A 19,911-nucleotide genomic window follows, 5' to 3' on the forward strand; every position below is an offset into this window, starting at 1 on the left:
AATTTCTTGCTCTGAGGGGTCACTGAGGGAGTGGGCCAGGGACAGGTGCTGCAGCTGGTGCTGGGGCAAAAAACAGCAAAATTGGGAAAAAATGGGGAAAATTGGGAATAATTGAGGGGGATTTGGGAAAAAATTGGGAAAAAATTGGGTTAAAATTGGGGGAAATTGGGAGGAATTTGCTGCTCTGAGGGGCCCGAGAGACGCCAGGGCTGGGAGAGGGGCTGGAGATGGGGCTGGGGGAGAATGGGGGGAAAAATGGGAAATTGGTTAAAATTGGGAAAAATTGGGAGAAATTGGGAAAAATGGCCGAGATTTGGGGGAATTTGGGGAAAAATTGGGTAAAAATTGGTGGAAATTGGGAGGAATTTGCTGCTCTGAGGGGCCCGAGAGATGCCTGGGCTGGGAGAGGGGCTGGAGATGGGGCTGAGGGAAAATGGGGGGAAAATGGGGAAAAAAAGGGGAAATTGGTTCAAATTATGAAAAATGGGGCATTTTGGGAGAAATTTGGGTGCAATTTGGGAAAAATTGGGAAAAAATTGGGTGAAAAAGGGAAGAAAATGGGGAAAATGAGGAGAAAACTCAGGAGCGCTGCTGCTCCACGGGGTCACTGAGGGAGCGGGCCAGGGACAGGTGCTGCAGCTGGTGCTGGGGCAAAAAACAGCAAAATTGGGCAAAAATGGGGAAAAAATGGGGAAATTGGGGGAAATTTGGGAAAAAATTGGGAAAAAATTGGGAAAAAATTGGAGAAATTGGTTAAAATTGGGAGGAATTTGCTGCTCTGAGGGGCCCGAGAGACGCCAGGGCAGGGAGAGGGGCTGGAGATGGGGCTGAGGGAAAATGGGGGAAAAAACGGGGAAATTCTTTAAAAATGACAAAAATTGGGAGAAATTGGGAAAAATGGCTGAGATTTGGGTGAAATTGGGAAAAAATTGGTAAAAAATTGGGTGAAAAAGAGAAAAAAATGGGGAAAATGAGGAGAAAAATCAGGAGCGCTGTTGCTCTGAGGGGTCACTGAGGGAGCGGGGCAGGGACAGGGGCTGCAGCTGGTGCTGGGGCAAAAAACAGCAAAATTGGGTAAAAATGAGGAGAAAATGGGGATTTTGGGGGAAATTTGGGAAAAAATTGGGAAAAAATTGGTTAAAATTGGACAAATTGGGAGGAATTTGCTGCTCTGAGGGGTCCGAGAGAGGCCAGGGCAGGGAGAGGGGCTGGAGATGGGGCTGAGGGAAAATGGGGGAAAAAATGGGGTGAAATTAGGGGAGAAAAGGGAAAAATTGCTTAAAAATGGGGAAATTGGGAAGAATTGGGGGGAATTTGGGAAAAATTTGGGAAAAAAATGGGTAAAAATTGGTTAAAATTGGGGGAAATTGGGAGCAATTTCTTGCTCTGAGGGGTCACGGAGGGAGCGGGCCAGGGACAGGGGCTGCAGCTGGTGCTGGGGCAAAAAACAGCAAAATTGGGCAAAAATGGGGAAAATTGGGTAAAAATGGGAAAAATTGGGAATAATTGAGGGGGATTTGGGAAAAAATTGGGAAAAAATTGGGTAAAAATTGGAGAAATTGGGAGGAATTTGCTGCTCTGAGGGGTCCGAGAGACGCCAGGGCAGGGAGAGGGGCTGGAGATGGGGCTGAGGGAAAATGGGGAGAAATTGGGGGGAAATTGGGGGAAAAAAGGGTAAAATTGGTTAAAAATGGGAAAATTGGGAAAACTGGGGGGGATTTGGGAAAAAATTGGGAAAAAATGGGGAAAAAATTGGAGAAATTGGGAGGAATTTGCTGCTCTGAGGGGTCCGAGAGACGCCAGGGGAGGGAGAGGGGCTGGAGATGGGGCTGAGGGAAAATGGGGGAAAAACGGGGAAATTGGTGAAAATTGGAAAAAATTGGGAAAAATTGGGGGGAATTGGGAGGAATTTCGGAAAAATTGGGACAAATTTGGGTGAAAAAGTGAAAAAATGGGAAAAATGAGGAGAAAACTCAGGAGCGCTGCTGCTCTGAGGGGTCACTGAGGGAGCGGGGCAGGGACAGGGGCTGCAGCTGGTGCTGGGGGAAAAAACAGCAAAATTGGGGAAAAATGGGGAAATTTTGAATAACTTGGGTGGATTTGGGAAGAAATTGGGAAAAAATTGGAGAAATTGGGAGGAATTTGCTGCTCTGAGGGGTCCGAGAGACGCCAGGGCAGGGAGAGGGCCTGGAGATGGGGCTGAGGGAAAATGGGGGAAAAATGGGGTGAAATTAGGGGAGAAAAGGGAAAAATTGCTTAAAAATGGGGAAATTGGGAAGAATTGGGGGGAATTTGGGAAAAAATTGGGAAAAAATTGGTTAAAATTGGGGGAAATTGGGAGGAATTTGCTGCTCTGAGGGGCCCGAGAGACGCCAGGGCTGGGAGAGGGGCTGGAGATGGGGCTGAGGGAAAATGGGGGGAAAATGGGGAAAAAAGGGGGAAATTGGTTCAAATTGGGAAAAATGGGAAATTTTGGGAGAAATTTGGGCGCAATTGGGAAAAAATTGGGAAAAAATTGGGTGAAAAAGAGAAAAAAATGGGGAAAATGAGGAGAAAAATCAGGAGCGCTGCTGCTCTGAGGGGTCACTGAGGGAGCGGGCCAGGGACAGGGGCTGCAGCTGGGGTTGGGGCAAAAAACAGCAAAATTGGGCAAAAATGGGGAAAAAATGGGGAAATTGGGGGGAATTTGGGAAAAAATTGGGAAAAAATTGGAGAAAATTGGAGAAATTGGGAGGAATTTGCTGCTCTGAGGGGCCCGAGAGACGCCAGGGCTGGGAGAGGGGCTGGAGATGGGGCTGAGGGAAAATGGGGAAAAAACGGGGTGAAATTGGGGGAAAAAGGGAAAAATTGGTTAAAAATGGGCGAAATTGGGAAAAATTGGGAGAAATTGGGGGGAATTTGGTAAAAATTTGGGTGAAAAAGAGAAAAGAATGGGGAAAATGAGGAGAAAAATCAGGAGCGCTGCTGCTCTGAGGGGTCACTGAGGGAGCGGGCCAGGGACAGGGGCTGCAGCTGGGGCTGGGGGAAAAAACAGCAAAATTGGGCAAAAATGGGGAAAAAATGGGGATTTTGGGGGAAATTTGGGAAAAAATTGGGAAAAAATTGGTTAAAATTGGGAAAAATAAGGAGAAATTGGGAGGAATTTGCTGCTCTGAGGGGCCCGAGAGACGCCAGGGCAGGGAGAGGGGCTGGAGATGGGGCTGAGGGAAAATGGGGGAAAAAATGGGGAAATTGGTTAAAAATGGGAAAATTTGGGAGAATTTGGGAAAAAATGGCCGAGATTTGGGGGAATTTGGGAAAAAATTGGGAAAAAATTGGTTAAAATTGGGGGAAATTGGGAGGAATTTGCTGCTCTGAGGGGCCCGAGATGCCAGGGCAGGGAGAGGGGCTGGAGATGGGGCTGAGGGAAAATGGGGGGAAAAATGGGGAAAAAGGGGGAAATTGGTTCAAATTGGGAAAAATGGGACATTCTGGGTGAATTTGGGAAAAATTGGGAAAAAATTGGGTGAAAAATTGGGTGAAAATTGGGAAAAATGAGGAGAAAAATCAGGAGCGGGGCTGCTCTGAGGTGTCACTGAGGGAGCGGGCCAGGGACAGGGGCTGCAGCAGGGGCTGGGGGAAAAAACAGCAAAATTGGGGGAAAATGGGGAAAAATGGGGAAAAAGGGAATTTTGGGAGAAATTTGGGTAATTTTGGGAAAAAATTTAAGGAAAAATTGGGAAAAAATTGGTTAAAATTGGGGGAAACTGGGAGGAATTTGCTGCTCTGAGGGGTCCGAGAGACGCCAGGGCTGGGAGAGGGGCTGGGGATGGGGCTGAGGGAAAATGGGGAGAAAAATGGGGAAAAAAGGGGAAAATTGGTTCAAATTGGGAAAAATGGGACATTTTGGGAGAAATTTGGGCGCAATTGGGAAAAAATTAGGTAAAAATTGGGTGAAAATTGGGAAAAATGAGGAGAAAAATCAGGAGCGGGGCTGCTCCACGGGTTCACTGAGGGAGCGGGGCAGGGACAGGTGCTGCAGCTGGTGCTGGGGCAAAAAACAGCAAAATTGGGCAAAAATGAGGAAAAAATGGGGATTTTGGGAGAAATTTGGGAAAAAATTGGGAAAAAATTGGAGAAATTGGGAGGAATTTGCTGCTCTGAGGGGCCCGAGAGACACCAGAGCAGGGAGAGGGGCTGGAGATGGGGCTGAGGGAAAATGGGGGGAAAATGGGGTGAAATTGGGGGAAAAAGAGGGAAAATTCGTTAAAATTTGGAAAAATGGGACATTTTGGGAGAAATTTGGGGGAAATTTGGAAAAACCTGTGAAAAATTGGGGAAATGTTGGTTAAAATTGGGAGAAATTTTGAGCAATTTCTTGCTCTGAGGGGTCAGTGAGGGAGCGGGCCAGGGCCAGGGCCTGCAGCTGGGGCATGGGATCAGAGAAACCCGAGAATGGAAATTTGGCTTCCCCAAAATTCCAAACTCCCAAAATTCCAACGCCAGCCTTCCCAGAATCCCCTGCCATTCCCAGAATTCCCAGAATTCCCAGAATTCCCTCACCTGCAGAGCCTCTGGGAAGTTCTGGAGCTCGGCCAGGCGCTCCCCGACCTTGCGGTGAGCGACGGCGCAGCCCAGGGCGTCCCCAGAGCCCTGCAGGAGCTGCAGCTCCCGGCGGTGCTGGGCCAGGGCCTCCTGGAACCGACCTGGAGAGGGAAAAACCCCATAAACCCTGATCCTATAAACCCCATAGACCCCATAGACCCCATAACCCTGATCCCATAAACCCCATAGACCCCATAACCCAGAGCCCTGCAGCAGCTGCAGCTCCCGGCGGTGCTGGGCCAGGGCCTCCTGGAAATGACCTGGAGAGGGAAATATCCCATAGACCTGATCCTATAAACCCCATAGACCCCATAGACCCCATAACCCTGATCCCATAAACCCCATAGACCCCATAACCCAGAGCCCTGCAGCAGCTGCAGCTCCAGGCGGTGCTGGGCCAGGGCCTCCTGGAACCGACCTGGAGAGGGAAATATCCCATAAACCTGACCCCATAAACCCCATGGATCCCATAAACCTGATCCTATAAACCCCATGGATCCCATAAACCCCATGGATGCCATAGACCCCATAACCCAGAGCCCTGCAGGAGCTGCAGCTCCCGGCGGTGCTGGGCCAGGGCCTCCTGGAACCAACCTGGAGAGGGAAAAACCCCATAAACCTGACCCCATAAACCCCATGGATCCCATAAACCTGACCCCATAAACCCCATAACCCTATAACCCTGATCCCATAGATCCCATGGATCCCATAAACCTGATCCTATAAACCCCATAAACCCCATGGATCCCACAGACCCCATAACCCAGAGCCCTGCAGCAGCTGCAGCTCCCGGCGGTGCTGGGCCAGGGCCTCCTGGAACCGGCCTGGAATGGGAATGATCCCATAAATCCTGACCCCATAAACCCCATAACCCTATAAACCTGACCCCATAAACCCCATGGATCCCATAAACCTGATCCTATAAACCCCATAACCCCATAAACCCCATAGACCCCATAACCCAGAGCCCTGCAGGAGCTGCAGCTCCCGGCGGTGCTGGGCCAGGGCCTCCTGGAACCGGCCTGGAATGGGAATGATCCCATAAATCCTGACCCCATAAACCCCATAACCCTATAAACCTGATCCCATAAACCCCATGGATCCCATTGACCTGATCCTATAAACCCCATAAACCCCATAAACCCCATAGACCCCATAACCCAGAGCCCTGCAGCAGCTGCAGCTCCCGGCGGTGCTGGGCCAGGGCCTCCTGGAAACGGCCTGGAATGGGAATGATCCCATAAATCCTGACCCCATAAACCCCATAACCCTATAAACCTGACCCCATAAACCCCATGGATCCCATAAACCTGATCCTATAAACCCCATAAACCCCATGGATCCCACAGACCCCATAACCCAGAGCCCTGCAGGAGCTGCAGCTCCCGGTGGTGCTGGGCCAGGGCCTCCTGGAACCGACCTGGAATGGGAATGATCCCATAAACCTGACCCCATGAACCTGATCCTATAAACCTGATCCCATAAACCCCATAACCCTATAACCCTGACCCCATAAACCTGATCCTATAAACCCCATGGATCCCATAAACCTGACCCCATAAACCACATAAACCCCATAAACCTGATCCTACAAACCCCATAAACACCATAAACTCCATAACCCTGATCTTATAAACCCTGATCCTATAAACCCCATAGACCTGATCCCATAAACCCCATAACCCCAAAACCCTGACCCCATAAACCTGATCCTATAAACCCCATGGATCCCATAAACCTGACACCATAAACCCCATAACCCTGATCCTATAACCCTGATCCCATAAACCCCATGGATCCCATAGACCTGATCCCATAAACCCCATAAACCCCATAGACATGATTCCATAAACCCCATGGATGCCATAACCCTGATCCCATAACCCTGATCCTATAAACCCCATGGATCCCATAACCCTGATCCCATACCCCTGAGCTCATAAATCCCATAAACCCTATAACCCTGATCCCATAAACCCCATAACCCCATAAACCCCATGGATCCCACAGACCCCATAACCCAGAGCCCTGCAGGAGCTGCAGCTCCAGGCAGTGCTGGGCCAGGGCCTCCTGGAAACGGCCTGGAGAGGGAATGATCCCATAAACCTGACCCCATAAACCCCATGGATCCCATAAACCTGATCCTATAAACCCCATGGATCCCATAAACCTGATCCTATAGACCCCATGGATCCCATAAACCTGACCCTATAAACCCCATAAACCCCATAGATCCCATAAACCCCATAACCCTGATCCCATAAACCCCACAGACCCCATAACCCAGAGCCCTGCAGGAGCTGCAGCTCCCGGCGGTGCTGGGCCAGGGCCTCCTGGAACCGACCTGGAATGGGAATGACCCCATAAACCTGACCCCATAAACCCCATAGACCTGATCCTATAAACCCCATAAACCCCATAAACCTGACCCCATAAACCACATAAACCTGACCCTATAAACCCCATAATCCTGATCCTATAAACCCCATGGATCCCATAAACCTGATCCCATAAACCACATAAACGCCATAGACCTGATCCTATAAACCTGATAAACCTGATCCCATAAACCCTATGGATCCCATAAACCTGACCCCATAAACCCCATAAACCCCATAAACCTGATCCTATAAACCTGATCCAACAAACCCCATAAACTCCATAAACTCCATAACCCTGATCTTATAAACCCTGATCCTATAAACCCCATAGACCTGATCCCATAAACCCCATGGATCCCATAAACCTGACACCATAAACCCCATAACCCTGATCCTATAACCCTGATCCCATAAACCCCATGGATCCCATAGACCTGATCCCATAAACCCCATAAACCCCATAGACATGATTCCATAAACCCCATGGATGCCATAACCCTGATCCCATAACCCTGATCCTAGAAACCCTGATCCCATAAACCCCATAGACCCAATTACCCTGATCCCATAAACCCCATAAACCCTGATCCTATAAACCCCATGGATCCCATAACCATGATCCCATACCCCTGAGCTCATAAATCCCATAAACCCCATAAACCTGATCCCATAAACCCCATAAACCCTATAACCCTGATCCCATAAACCCCATAGACCCCATAAACCCCATGGATCCCATAACCCTGATCCTATAAACCCCATAAACCCCATGGATCCCATAACCCAGAGCCCTGCAGCAGCTGCAGCTCCCGGCGGTGCTGGGCCAGGGCCTCCTGGAACCGACCTGGAGAGGGAAACATCCCATAAACCTGACCCTATAAACCACATAACCCTATAAACCTGATCCCATAAACCCCGTGGATCCCATAACCCTGATCCCATAAACCCCGTGGATCCCATAAACCCCATAGACCTGATCCCATAGATCCCAGAGATCCCATAAACCCCATGGAGCCCATAAACCTGACCCCATAAACCCCATGGATCCCATAGATCCCATAACCCTGAGCCCATAACCCTGATCCCATAACGCTGAGCCCATAAATCCCATAAACCCCATGGATCCCATAAACCCCATGGATCCCATAAACCTGATCCCATAAACCACATAAACCCCATAAATCCCATAACCCTGATCCCATAAATCCCCATAGCCCTGATCCCATAGCCCTGATCCCATAACCCTGATCCCATAAATCCCATAACCCAGATCCCATAACGCTGATCCCATAAATCCTGGCTCTGACCTCAGAATCCCAGCCCTGATCCCATAAACACAAATCCTGATCCCATAAATCCCAGCCCTGATCCCACAAATCCAAACCCCGATCCCAAAAATCCAAACTCTGATCCCACAAATCCCAGCCCCGATCCCATAAATGCAAATCCTGATCCCACAATTCCAGCCCTGATCCCACAAATTCCAATCCCACAGGCACCAAAATCCAACCCCAAATTCCCCAAATCCAATCCCAATTTCCAAAACCATTCCCAGAATTCCCAAATTCCAACCTCAGATCCTAAAATCCAATCCCAGAATTCCCAAAATTCCAACCTCAGATCCCAAAATCCAATCCCAGATTCCCAAAATCCCAACCCCGAATCCCAAAATCCACTCCCAGAATTCCCCAAATCCCCAATCCCAGATCCCAAAATCCAATCCCAGATTCCCAAATTCCAACCTCAGATCCCAAAATCCAATCCCAGAATTCCCAAATTCCAAACCTGGATCCCAAAATCCCAATCCCAGATCCCAGAATCCACACCCAGATTCCCAAAATCCCAATCCCGAATCCCAAAATCCAATCCCAGAATTCCCAAATTCCAACCCCCAATTCCCAAAATTCCACTCCTAGAAATCCCAAATTCCAGCCCTGATCCCATAAATGCAAATCCTGATCCCACAATTCCAATCCCAGATCCCGAAATTCCCAAGCCCAGATCCCAAAATCCACTCCCAGAATTCCCAAAATTCCAATCCCAGATCCCCAAAATCCAACCCCAGAATCCCCAAGTTCCAATCCCAGATTCCCAAAATTCCAACCCCCAATTCCCAGCAATCCAATCCCAGATCCCAAAATTCCAAATCTGGACCCCAAAATTCCAATCCAAGAACCCCAAACTCCCAAACTTCCAATCCCAGATTCCAAAAATCCAACCCCAGTTTCCCATTCCCAGTTTCCCATTCCCAGTTTCCCCTTCCCATGGAATTCCTGTTTTTCCATGGAATTCCCACCACTTCCAGCCAGGATTTCTCCCATTCCCATTCCCATTTTCCCATTCCCAGAATTCCCATTTTCCCATGGAATTCCCATTTTCCCATGGAATCCCCACCCTTTGCAGCCAGGATCTCCCCATTCCCATTCCCAGTTTCCCATTCCCATGGAATTCCCATTTTTCCATGGAATTCCCATTTTCCCATGGAATTCCCATTTTTCCATGGAATTCCCATTTTCCCATGGAATCCCCACCATTTCCAGCCAGGATTTCTCCCATTCCCATTCCCATTCCCAGAATTCCCATTTTCCCTGGAATTCCCACTTTTCCATGGAATCCCCACCATTTCCAGCCAGGATTTCTCCATTCCCATTCCCAGAATTCCCACTTTCCCAGTTCAGAATTCCCACTTTTCCATGGAATCCCCACCCTTTGCAGCCAGGATTTCTCCCATTACCATTATTCCCATTTTCCGATGGAATTCCCATTTTTCCATGGAATTCCCACCATTTCCAGCCAGGATTTCTCCATTCCCATTCCCATATTCCCATCTTTCCATGGAATTCCCATTTTCCCATGGAATTCCCACCATTTCCAGCCAGGATCTCCCCATTCCCAGAATTCCCATTTTTCCCTGGAATCCCCACCATTTCCAGCCAGGATTTCTCCCATTCCCATTTTCCCATGGAATTCCCATTTTTCCATGGAATTCCCATTTTCCCATGGAATTCCCATTTTCCCATGGAATTCCCATTTTTCCATGGAATCCCCACCATTTCCAGCCAGGATTTCTCCCATTCCCATTTTCCCATGGAATTCCCATTTTCCCATGGAATTCCCATTTTTCCATGGAATCCCCACCATTTACAGCCAGCATTTCTCCATTCCCATTCCCATATTCCCATTTTTCCATGGAATTCCCATTTTCCCATGGAATTCCCACCCTTTGCAGCCAGGATTTCTCCCATTCCCATTTTCCCATTTTCCCATGGAATTCCCATTTTCCATGGAATTCCCACCGTTTCCAGCCAGGATTTCTCCCATTCCCATTTTCCCATTTTCCCATTCCCAGAATTCCCATTTTTCCATGGAATTCCCATTTTCCCATGGAATCCCCACCATTTCCAGCCAGGATCTCCCCATTCCCATTCCCAGTTTCCCATTCCCAGTTTCCATTCCCAGTTTCCCAGTTCGGAATTCCCAGTTTCCCATGGAATTCCCACCATTTCCAGCCAGGATTTCTCCCATTCCCATTCCCATATTCCCATTTTTCCCTGGAATTCCCATTTTTCATGGAATCCCCACCATTTCCAGCCAGGATCTCCCCATTCCCATTCCCAGTTTCCCATTCCCAGAATTCCCATTCCCAGAATTCCCATTTTCCCATGGAATTCCCAGTTTTCCATGGAATCCCCACCGTTTCCAGCCAGGATTTCTCCATTCCCATTCCCAGAATTCCCATTTTCCCATGGAATTCCCATTTTTCCATGGAATCCCCACCATTTCCAGCCAGGATTTCTCCATTCCCATTCCCAGAATTCCCAGTTTTCCATGGAATTCCCATTTTTCCATGGAATTCCCAGTTTTCCATGGAATTCCCATTTTTCCATGGAATCCCCACCATTTCCAGCCAGGATTTCTCCATTCCCATTCCCACAATTCCCATTTTTCCATGGAATTCCCATTTTTCCATGGAATTCCCACCATTTCCAGCCAGGATCTCCCCATTCCCAGAATTCCCATTTTCCCATTCCCATATTCCCATTTTTCCATGGAATCCCCACCATTTCCAGCCAGGATTTCTCCCATTCCCATTCCCAGTTTTCCATTCCCAGAATTCCCATTTTTCCATGGAATTCCCACCCTTTGCAGCCAGGATTTCTCCATTCCCATTCCCAGAATTCCCATTTTCCCATGGAATTCCCATTTTTCCATGGAATTCCCACCATTTCCAGCCAGGATTTCTCCATTCCCATTCCCATATTCCCGTTTTTCCATGGAATTCCCATTTTCCCATGGAATTCCCACCATTTCCAGCCAGGATTTCTCCATTCCCATTCCCAGTTCCCATTCCCATATTCCCATTTTCCCATGGAATCCCCACCGTTTCCAGCCAGGATTTCTCACATTCCCATTCCCAGTTTCCCATTCCCAGAATTCCCATTTTCCCATGCAATTCCCATTTTCCCATGGAATCCCCACCATTTCCAGCCAGGATCTCCCCATTCCCATTCCCAGTTTCCCATTCCCAGAATTCCCATTCCCAGAATTCCCATTTTTCCATGGAATTCCCATTTTTCCATGGAATTCCCACCATTTCCAGCCAGGATTTCTCCATTCCCATTCCCAGAATTCCCATTTTTCCATGGAATTCCCATTTTCCCATGGAATTCCCACCGTTTCCAGCCAGGATTTCTCCCATTCCCAATTTCCCATTCCCAGTTTTCCCAGTTCCCTTTCCCATTTTCCCATTCCCAGAATTCCCATTTTTCCATGGAATTCCCAGTTTTCCATGGAATCCCCACCGTTTCCAGCCAGGATTTCTCCCATTCCCATTTTCCCAATTTCCCATTCCCATTTTCCCATTTTCCCATTCCCATGGAATTCCCATTTTTCCATGGAATTCCCACTTTCCCATGGAATTCCCACCATTTCCAGCCAGGATTTCTCCATTCCCATTCCCAGTTTCCCATTCCCAGAATTCCCATTTTTCCATGAAATCCCCACCATTGGCAGCCAGGATTTCTCCCATTCCCATTTTCCCATTCCCATATTCCCATTTTTCCATGGAATTCCCACCATTTACAGCCAGGATTTCTCCCATTCCCATTTTCCCATTCCCATTCCCATTATTCCCATTTTTCCATGGAATTCCCATTTTTCCATGGAATCCCCACCATTTCCAGCCAGGATTTCTCCCATTCCCATTATTCCCATTTTTCCATGGAATTCCCACCATTTCCAGCCAGGATTTCTCCATTCCCATTATTCCCATTTTTCCATGGAATTCCCACCATTTACAGCCAGGATCTCCCCATTCCCATTCCCAGAATTCCCATTCCCATTTTTCCATTTTTCCATGGAATTCCCATTTTTCCATGGAATTCCCACCGTTTCCAGCCAGGATTTCTCCATTCCCATTCCCATATTCCCATTTTTCCCATGGAATTCCCATTTTTCCATGGAATTCCCACCATTTCCAGCCAGGATTTCTCCCATTCTGTTGCACGCCGCCGCCTCCTCGGCCGCGTTCCCGTCCCGCCGCGATTTTTCCTTGGATTTTTCCAGCTCTGGAAAATTCCCAATAAAAAAATTAAATTAAATTAAATTAAATTAAATTAAATTAAATTAAATTAAATTAATTTAAATTAAATTAAATTATATTAAATTAAATTAAAATTAAATTAAATTAATTTAAATTAAATTAATTTAAATTAAATTAAAATTAAATTAAAATTAAAATAAAATGAAATTAAATTAAATTGAATTAAATTTAATTAAATTATATTAAATTAAATTTAAATTAAATTAAATTAAAATTAAATTAAATTAAGTTAAATTAAATTAAATTATATTAAATTAAATTAAACTAAATTAAATTATATTAAATTAAATTAAATTATATTAAATTAAATTAAATTAAATTAATTTAAATTAAATTAAATTAAATAATTTAAATTAAATCAAATTTAAATTAAATTAAATTAAAATTAAATTAAATTGAATTAAATTGAATTAAATTATATTAAATTAAAATAATTTAAATTAAATTAATTTAAATTAAATTAAATTAAAATTAAATTAAATTAAATTATATTAAATTAAATTTAAATTAAATTAAATTAAAATTAAATTAAATTAAAATAAAATTATATTAAATTAAATTAAATTAAATTAAACTAAAATTAAATTAAATTAAATTAAATTAATTTAAATTAAATTAAATTAAATTTAAATTAAATTAAATTAAATTAAATTTAAATTAAATTAAATTAAACTAAATTAAAATTAAATAAAATTAAAATTAAATTAAATTAAATTAAATTAAATTTAAATTAAATTAAATTAAAATTAAATTAAATTAAATTAAATTAAAATTAAATTAAATTTAAATTAAATTAAATTATAGTTAAATTAAATTGAATTAAATTAAATTAAAATTAAATTAAATTAAATTGAATTAAATTAAATTAAAATTAAATTAAATTAAATTAAAATTAAATTAATTTAAATTAAATTAAATTAAATTAAATTAAATTAAATTTAAATTAAATTAAATTAAATTAAATTAAAATAAATTAAATTAAATTAAAATAAATTAAATTAATTTAAATTTGGGAATGGATTTGGTGGGGAGGTTTTAAGTTGGTATTTAGGGAATTTTCAAAGGAATTCCCAGAAAAATCCAGAAATTTTCCAGCAAAATAATTCTCATTAAAAATCCAGGGAATTCCCATAAAATGCAGGAAATTAGAACAGGAATCGAAGAAATTTAAAAAAAATTAAATATTCTCTAAAATCCAAGAAATTCCCAGAAAAATTCAGGGAATTCCCACAAAAATAAAAAAAAAATCGCCCCAAAATCCAAGGAATTCCTATAAAAATCAAAGAAATTCTCATAAAAATCCAGAAAATTCCCATAAAAATTCAGGGGAAAAAATCCAGAAAATTCCCCCCAAAAAATCCAAGAAAATTCCATAAAAATTGAAAGAATTCCTAAAAAAACCCAAAGAATTTCCCATAAAAATCCAGAAAATTCCCACAAAAATAAAAAAAAATTCCCCAAAATCCAAGAAATTCCTTTAAAAAAATCAAAGAAATTCCCATAAAAATCCAGGGAATTTCCATAAAAATCCAGAAAATTCCCCCAAAAAATCCAAGAAATTTCCATAAAAATTGAAAGAATTCCTAAAAAAAATCGAGGAATTTCCCATAAAAATCCAGAAAATTCCCATAAAAATAAAAAAAATTCCCCAAAATCCAAGGAATTCCTAAAAAAAAAAAATCAAAGAAATTCTCATAAATATCCAGGGAATTTCCATAAAAATCTCGAAAATTCCCCCCAAAAAATCCAAGAAATTTCCATAAAAATTGAAAGAATTCCTAAAAAAATTCTAGAAATTCCCCTCAAAAAATCCAAGAAATTTCCACGAAAATTCAGAAAATTCCCACAAAAATTCAAAAAATTCCATAAAAATCAAGAAAATTCCCACAAAAATCCAGGGAAAAAATCCAGAAAATTTCCCCCCAAAAAATCCAAGGAATTCCTAAAAAAAGCAAAGAAATTCCCATAAAAATACAGGGAATTCCCACAGAAATAAAAAAAAAAAATCCCACAAAAATTGAAAGAATTCCTAAAAAAGAATTGAGAAAATTCACACAAAAATCCAAGGAAAAAAATCCAGAAAATCCCCAATCCTCTTTTTTTCCCCTCAGAAGGGCCCAAAATCCCCTAAAAATTCTCTTTTTTACCCCCCAGAAACAGCCAAAATTCTCCTTTCTTTCCCCCAAAATTCTCCTTTCTTTCCCCCAAAATTCTCCTTTTTTTTTCCCCTCAGTGAGGGAATTTCGAGCTTCTGTGAGGGGTTTGAGGGATTAAAAAGCCCCAAAATAAAAATTTAAACACTCGTGAGGGGATTTTGAGTTCCTGTGAGGGGTTTGAGGGACAGAAAGGCCCCAAAATATAAATTTAAACACTTCTGAAGGGATTTCGAGCTTCTGTGAGGGGTTGAGGATTGAAAAGCCCCGAAATAAAAATTTAAACACTCGTGAGGTGATTTTGAGCTTCTGTGAGGGGTTTGAGGGATTAAAAAGCCCCAAAATAAAAATTAAAACATTTGTGAGGGGATTTTGAGTTCCTGTGAGGGGTTTGAGGATTGAAAAGCCCCAAAATTAAAATTTAAACACTCGTGAGGGGGTTTGGAGCTCCTGTGAGGGGTTTGAGGGAATTAAAAACTCCAATATAAAAATTAAAACAATCATGAGGGGATTTTGAGCTTCTGTGAGGGGTTTGAGGTTCAGAAAGGCCCAAAATAAAAATTTCAACACTCGTGACAGGATTTGAAGCTCCTGTGAGGGGGTTGATGTGGTGAAAAGCCCCAAAATAAAAATTTAAACACTTGTGAGGGGAACTGAGCTCCTGGGAGGGGTTTGAATGATTGAGAAGCCCAAAAGTAAAACTTTTAAACTCTCCTGAGCTCCTGTGAGGAGTTTGAGGGATTAAAAAGGCCCAAAATCAAACTTTAAACAATCATGAGGAGATTTTGAGCTCCTGTGAGGGGTTTGAGGTTCAGAAAGGCCCAAAGTAAAAATTTAAACACTCGTCAGGGGATTTTGAGTTCCTGTGAAGGGATTGAGAGATTAAAAAGCCTAAAATAAAAATTTAAACACTTGTGAGGGGATTTTGAGCTCCTGTGAGGAGTTTGAGGGTTAGAAAAGCCCCAAAATAAAAATTAAAACCCCTGGGAGGGGTTTGGAGCTCCTGTGAGGGGTTTGAGGGATTGAAAAGCCCCAAAATAAAAATTTAAACCCCTGGGAGGGGTTTGGAGTTCCTGTGAGGGGTTTGAGGGATTGAAAAGCCCCAAAATAAAAATTTAAACCCCCGTAAGGAGATTTGGAGCTCACGGCGGCCTGAGGGGGGGAATCCTGAGGGGACCGCGGGACCGCCTGAGGAGGCTCCGGCTCGGGAGTCACTCCTGGAGCCCTGAGGGTGCCCGTGTCCCCTTCCCGCCCTCCTTAGAACCCTTCCAGCGCCATTTAAACCGCGTTCAGCGCCATTTAAACCCCAACTCACGGCGGATCTCCCGCGCCGCCTCAGCGCTCAGCTCGCCCGCCATTCCCGCCGCTCGCCGAGACCACGCCTCCCTCGCCTTCTGATTGGCTGAGCGCCGCCGTTTGGACCAATCAAAGCCAAGCGAGGCGGGAACGGGCGCTCCTATTGGTCTGCAGAGGGCAAGTCCCGCCCCTTCGGTGAGGCGGGAAAAGGCGCTTCCGCCCGGCCCTCAGCGGCGGCTTGAGGGGGGGGGCGCCCCCCGGTGGTTCCCAGTAACTCCCAGTTTATTCCCAGTAAATCCCAGTTTGCTCCCAGTGACTCCCGGTGACTCCCAGTGACTCCCAGTAACTCCCAGTTTATTCCCAGTAAATCCCAGTTTGCTCCCAGTGACTCCCAGTAACTCCCAGTAACTCCCAGTTTATTCCCAGTAAATCCCAGTTTGCTCCCAGTGACTCCCAGTAACTCCCAGTTCACCCCCAGTAACTCCCAGTGAATCCCAGTTCCCTCCCAGTTTGCTCCCAGAATTCCCAGTATCCCCATCCCACTCAGTCCCAGTGACTCCCAGTAGCTCCCAGTTATTCCCAGTAAGTCCCAGTTTGCTTCCAGTGCTCCCAGTACCCCCATTCCAGTAACTCCCAGTTCATTCCCAGTATCCCCCTCCCAGTACCTCCCAGTTATTCCCAGTAATTCCCAGTTTGCTCCCAGTAACTCCCAGTTTGCTCCCAGTGCTCCCAGTAGCTCCCAGTAACTCCCAGTAACTGCCAGTATCCCCATCCCAGTTCACTCCCAGGTCACTCCCAGTATCCCCAGTATCCCCATCCCAGTTCACTCCCAGTTCACTCCCAGTATCCCCAGTATCCCCATCCCAGTAGCTCCCAGTTCACTCCCAGTGACTCCCAGTTTGCTCCAAGTGCTCCCAGTAGCTCCCAGTAACTCCCAGTTTGCTCCCAGTGCTCCCAGTAACTCCCAGTTCACTCCCCGTTCACTCCCAGTAACCCCCAGTAACTCTCAGTAAATCCCAGTATCCCCATCCCAGTTTGCTCCCAGTTCACTCCCAGTATCCCCAGTAGCTCCCAGTAGATCCCAGTTCACTCCCAGTGACTCCCAGTTTGCTCCCAGTGCTCCCAGTAACTCCCAGTATCCCCATCCCAGTTTGCTCCCAGTTCACTCCCAGTGACTCCCAGTTTGCTCCCAATGACTCCCAGTTCACTCCCAGTAAATCCCAGTACCCCAAGTTATTCCCAGTAAATCCCAGTTTGCTCCCAGTAACTCCCAGTTTGCTCCCAGTATTCCCAGTATTCCCATCCCAGTAGCTCCCAGTTCACTCCCAGTTCACTCCCAGTTCATTCCCAGTGTCTCCCAGTAACTCCCAGTATCCCCAGTTCACTCCCAGTATCTGCAGCAGCCCCATCCCAGTGCTCCCAGTGACTCCCAGTAACTCCCAGTAAATCCCAGTTCACTCCCAGTATACCCAGTATCCGCCTCCCAGTGCTCCCAGTATCCCCAGTAGCCCCATCCCAGTAATTCCCAGGGCTCCCAGTAACTTCCAGTAGCTCCCAGTTCACTCCCAGTAACTCCCAGTGCATTCCCAATAAATTCCAGTAGCTCCCAGTAAATCCCAGTTCACTCCCAGTATTCCCAGTGCTCCCAGTATTCCCAGTGCTCCCAGTATCCCCATCCCAGTTCACTCCCAGTGCTCCCAGTGCTCCCAGTAACTTCCAGTTCACTCCCAGTGCATTCCCAGTAACTCCCAGTGCAATCCCAGTAAATCCCAGTTCACTCCCAGTTCATTGCTCGTTCACTCCCAGTGACTCCCAGTATCCTCATCCCAGTGACTCCCAGTGATTCCCAGTAACTCCCAGTTCCCTCCCAGTTCCCTCCCAGTTCGCTCCCACCATTCCCAGTCTCCCCAGTAGCTCCCAGTGTCCCCATCCCAGTAACTCCCAGTTCCCTCTCCCTTCACTCCCAGTATCCCCAGTATCCCCATCCCAGTTCATTCCCAGTAACTCCCAGTTTGATCCCAGTAACCGCAGGGGCACTCCCAGTGAGGCCCAGTAACTCCCAGTTCATCCCCAGTAACTCCCAGTGACTCCCAGTAACTCCCAGTAAGTCCCAGTATCCCCAGTATCCCACCCCAGTGCTCCCAGTATCCCCCTCCCAGTAACTCCCAGTAACTCCCAGTTCGCTCCCAGTAGATCCCAGTAACTCCCAGTGCTCCCAGTATCCCATCCCAGTAGCTCCCAGTAACCTCCAGTTCACTCCCAGTAACTCCCAGTAGCTCCCAGTTCACTCCCAGTGACTCCCAGTGCTCCCAGTATCCCCATCCCAGTTCACTCCCAGTGCTCCCAGTGGCTCCCAGTGCAATCCCAGTAAATCCCAGTTCACTCCCAGTTCATTTCTCGTTCACTCCCAGTAACTCCCAGTATCCCCACCCCAGTGCTCCCAGTGATTCCCAGTAACTCCCAGTTCGCCCCCAGTAACTCCCAGTAGATCCCAGTGACTCCCAGTGCTCCCAGTGTCCCCATCCCAGTAGCTCCCAGTAACCTCCAGTTTGCTCCCAGTAACTCCCAGTGGCTCCCAGTTCACTCCCAGTGCATTCCCAGTAACTCCCAGTTCGCTCCCAGTATCCCCAGTAACGCCCACTTCACTCCCAGTAGTTCCCAGTCAATCCCAGCATTCCCAGTATATCCCAGTTCACTCCCAGTATATCCCAGTTCACTCCCAGTATTCCCAGTATCTCCATCCCAGTGCTCCCAGTTCACTCCCAGTTCACTCCCAGTTCACTCCCAGTATCCCCATCCCAGTTCACTCCCAGTAACCCCCAGTGACTCCCAGTGGCTCCCAGTTCACTCCCAGTTAATCCCAGTAACCCCCAGTTCATTCCCAGTATCCCCCAGTTCGCTCCCAGTTATTCCCAGTAAATCCCAGTTCACTCCCAGTATCCCCAGTCTCTCTGTCCCAGTGCTCCCAGTAAATCCCAGTGCTCCCAGTATCCCCATCCCAGTTCACTCCCAGTGCAATCCCAGTAGCTCCCAGTACCTCCCAGTGACTCCCAGTATTCCCAGTATCCCCAGTGCATTCCCAGTAACCCCCAGTTCGCTCACAGTTCACTCCCAGTAACTCCCAGTGACTCCCAGTTCATTCCCAGTGCATTCCCAGTAACTCCAAGTTCATTCCCAGTCACTCCCAGTGACTCCCAGTTCATTCCCAGTAACTCCCACTTCACTCCCAGTTCACTCCCACTCAATCCCAGTTCACTCCCAGTCACTCCCAGTCACTCCCAGTATCCCCAGTTTCTGCCTCCCAGTGCTCCCAGTATTCCCAGTATCTCCATCCCAGTGCTCCCAATGGCTCCCAGTTCACTCCCAGTTCAATCCCAGTGCTCCCAGTGTCCCCATCCCAGTGCTCCCAGTAACCTCCAGTTCGCTCCCAGTAACTCCCAGTGGCTCCCAGTTCACTCCCAGTTCAATCCCAGTGCTCCCAGTGTCCCCATCCCAGTAGCTCCCAGTAACCTCCAGTTCGCTCCCAGTAACTCCCAGTGGCTCCCAGTTCACTCCCAGTCAATCCCAGTAACTCCCAGTTCGCTCCCAGTAGCTCCCAGTCACTCCCAGCATTCCCAGTATATCCCAGTTCACTCCCAGTAACTCCCAGTTCATTCCCAGTTCACTCCCAGTATTCCCAGTATCCCCATCCCAGTGCTCCCAGTTATTCCCAGTTCACTCCCAGTAACTCCCAGTGCTCCCAGTGCTCCCAGTATCCTCATCCCAGTACTCCCAGTAATTCCCAGTTCATTCCCAGTTCACTCCCAGTAAATCCCAGTGCTCCCAGTATCCTCATCCCAGTATCCCCATCCCAGTTCACTCCCAGTAAATCCCAGTAACTCCCAGTTCACTCCCA

General features: G+C 46.0%; 1 protein-coding gene and 1 long non-coding RNA gene across 2 annotated transcripts in view; both read right to left on the reverse strand.

The window, feature by feature from the left end:
- The window catches only part of TONSL (tonsoku like, DNA repair protein), a 35,134-nt gene extending 30,246 nt beyond the window's left edge, over nucleotides 1-4,888 (reverse strand). Inside the window, exons 1-2 of the mRNA XM_077174515.1 lie at nucleotides 4,870-4,888; nucleotides 4,543-4,685 (exon numbers count right to left, since the gene is read on the reverse strand). Of these exons, the coding sequence (XP_077030630.1) occupies nucleotides 4,543-4,685; nucleotides 4,870-4,888 (162 nt within the window). The remainder of the gene's footprint in view (nucleotides 1-4,542; nucleotides 4,686-4,869) is intronic.
- A 661-nt stretch (nucleotides 4,889-5,549) lies between these two features.
- On the reverse strand, nucleotides 5,550-16,162 carry LOC143696188 (uncharacterized). Its single transcript, XR_013185645.1, has 3 exons — nucleotides 16,036-16,162; nucleotides 12,437-12,532; nucleotides 5,550-5,606 (listed from the first exon to the last, which is right to left on the reverse strand). It is a non-coding gene; the product is annotated as an uncharacterized LOC143696188 (long non-coding RNA).
- Nucleotides 16,163-19,911: the final 3,749 nt, after the last annotated feature.

This window comes from Agelaius phoeniceus, chromosome 1 (assembly GCF_051311805.1).
Source record: "Agelaius phoeniceus isolate bAgePho1 chromosome 1, bAgePho1.hap1, whole genome shotgun sequence".
Lineage (NCBI taxonomy): Eukaryota > Metazoa > Chordata > Aves > Passeriformes > Icteridae > Agelaius > Agelaius phoeniceus.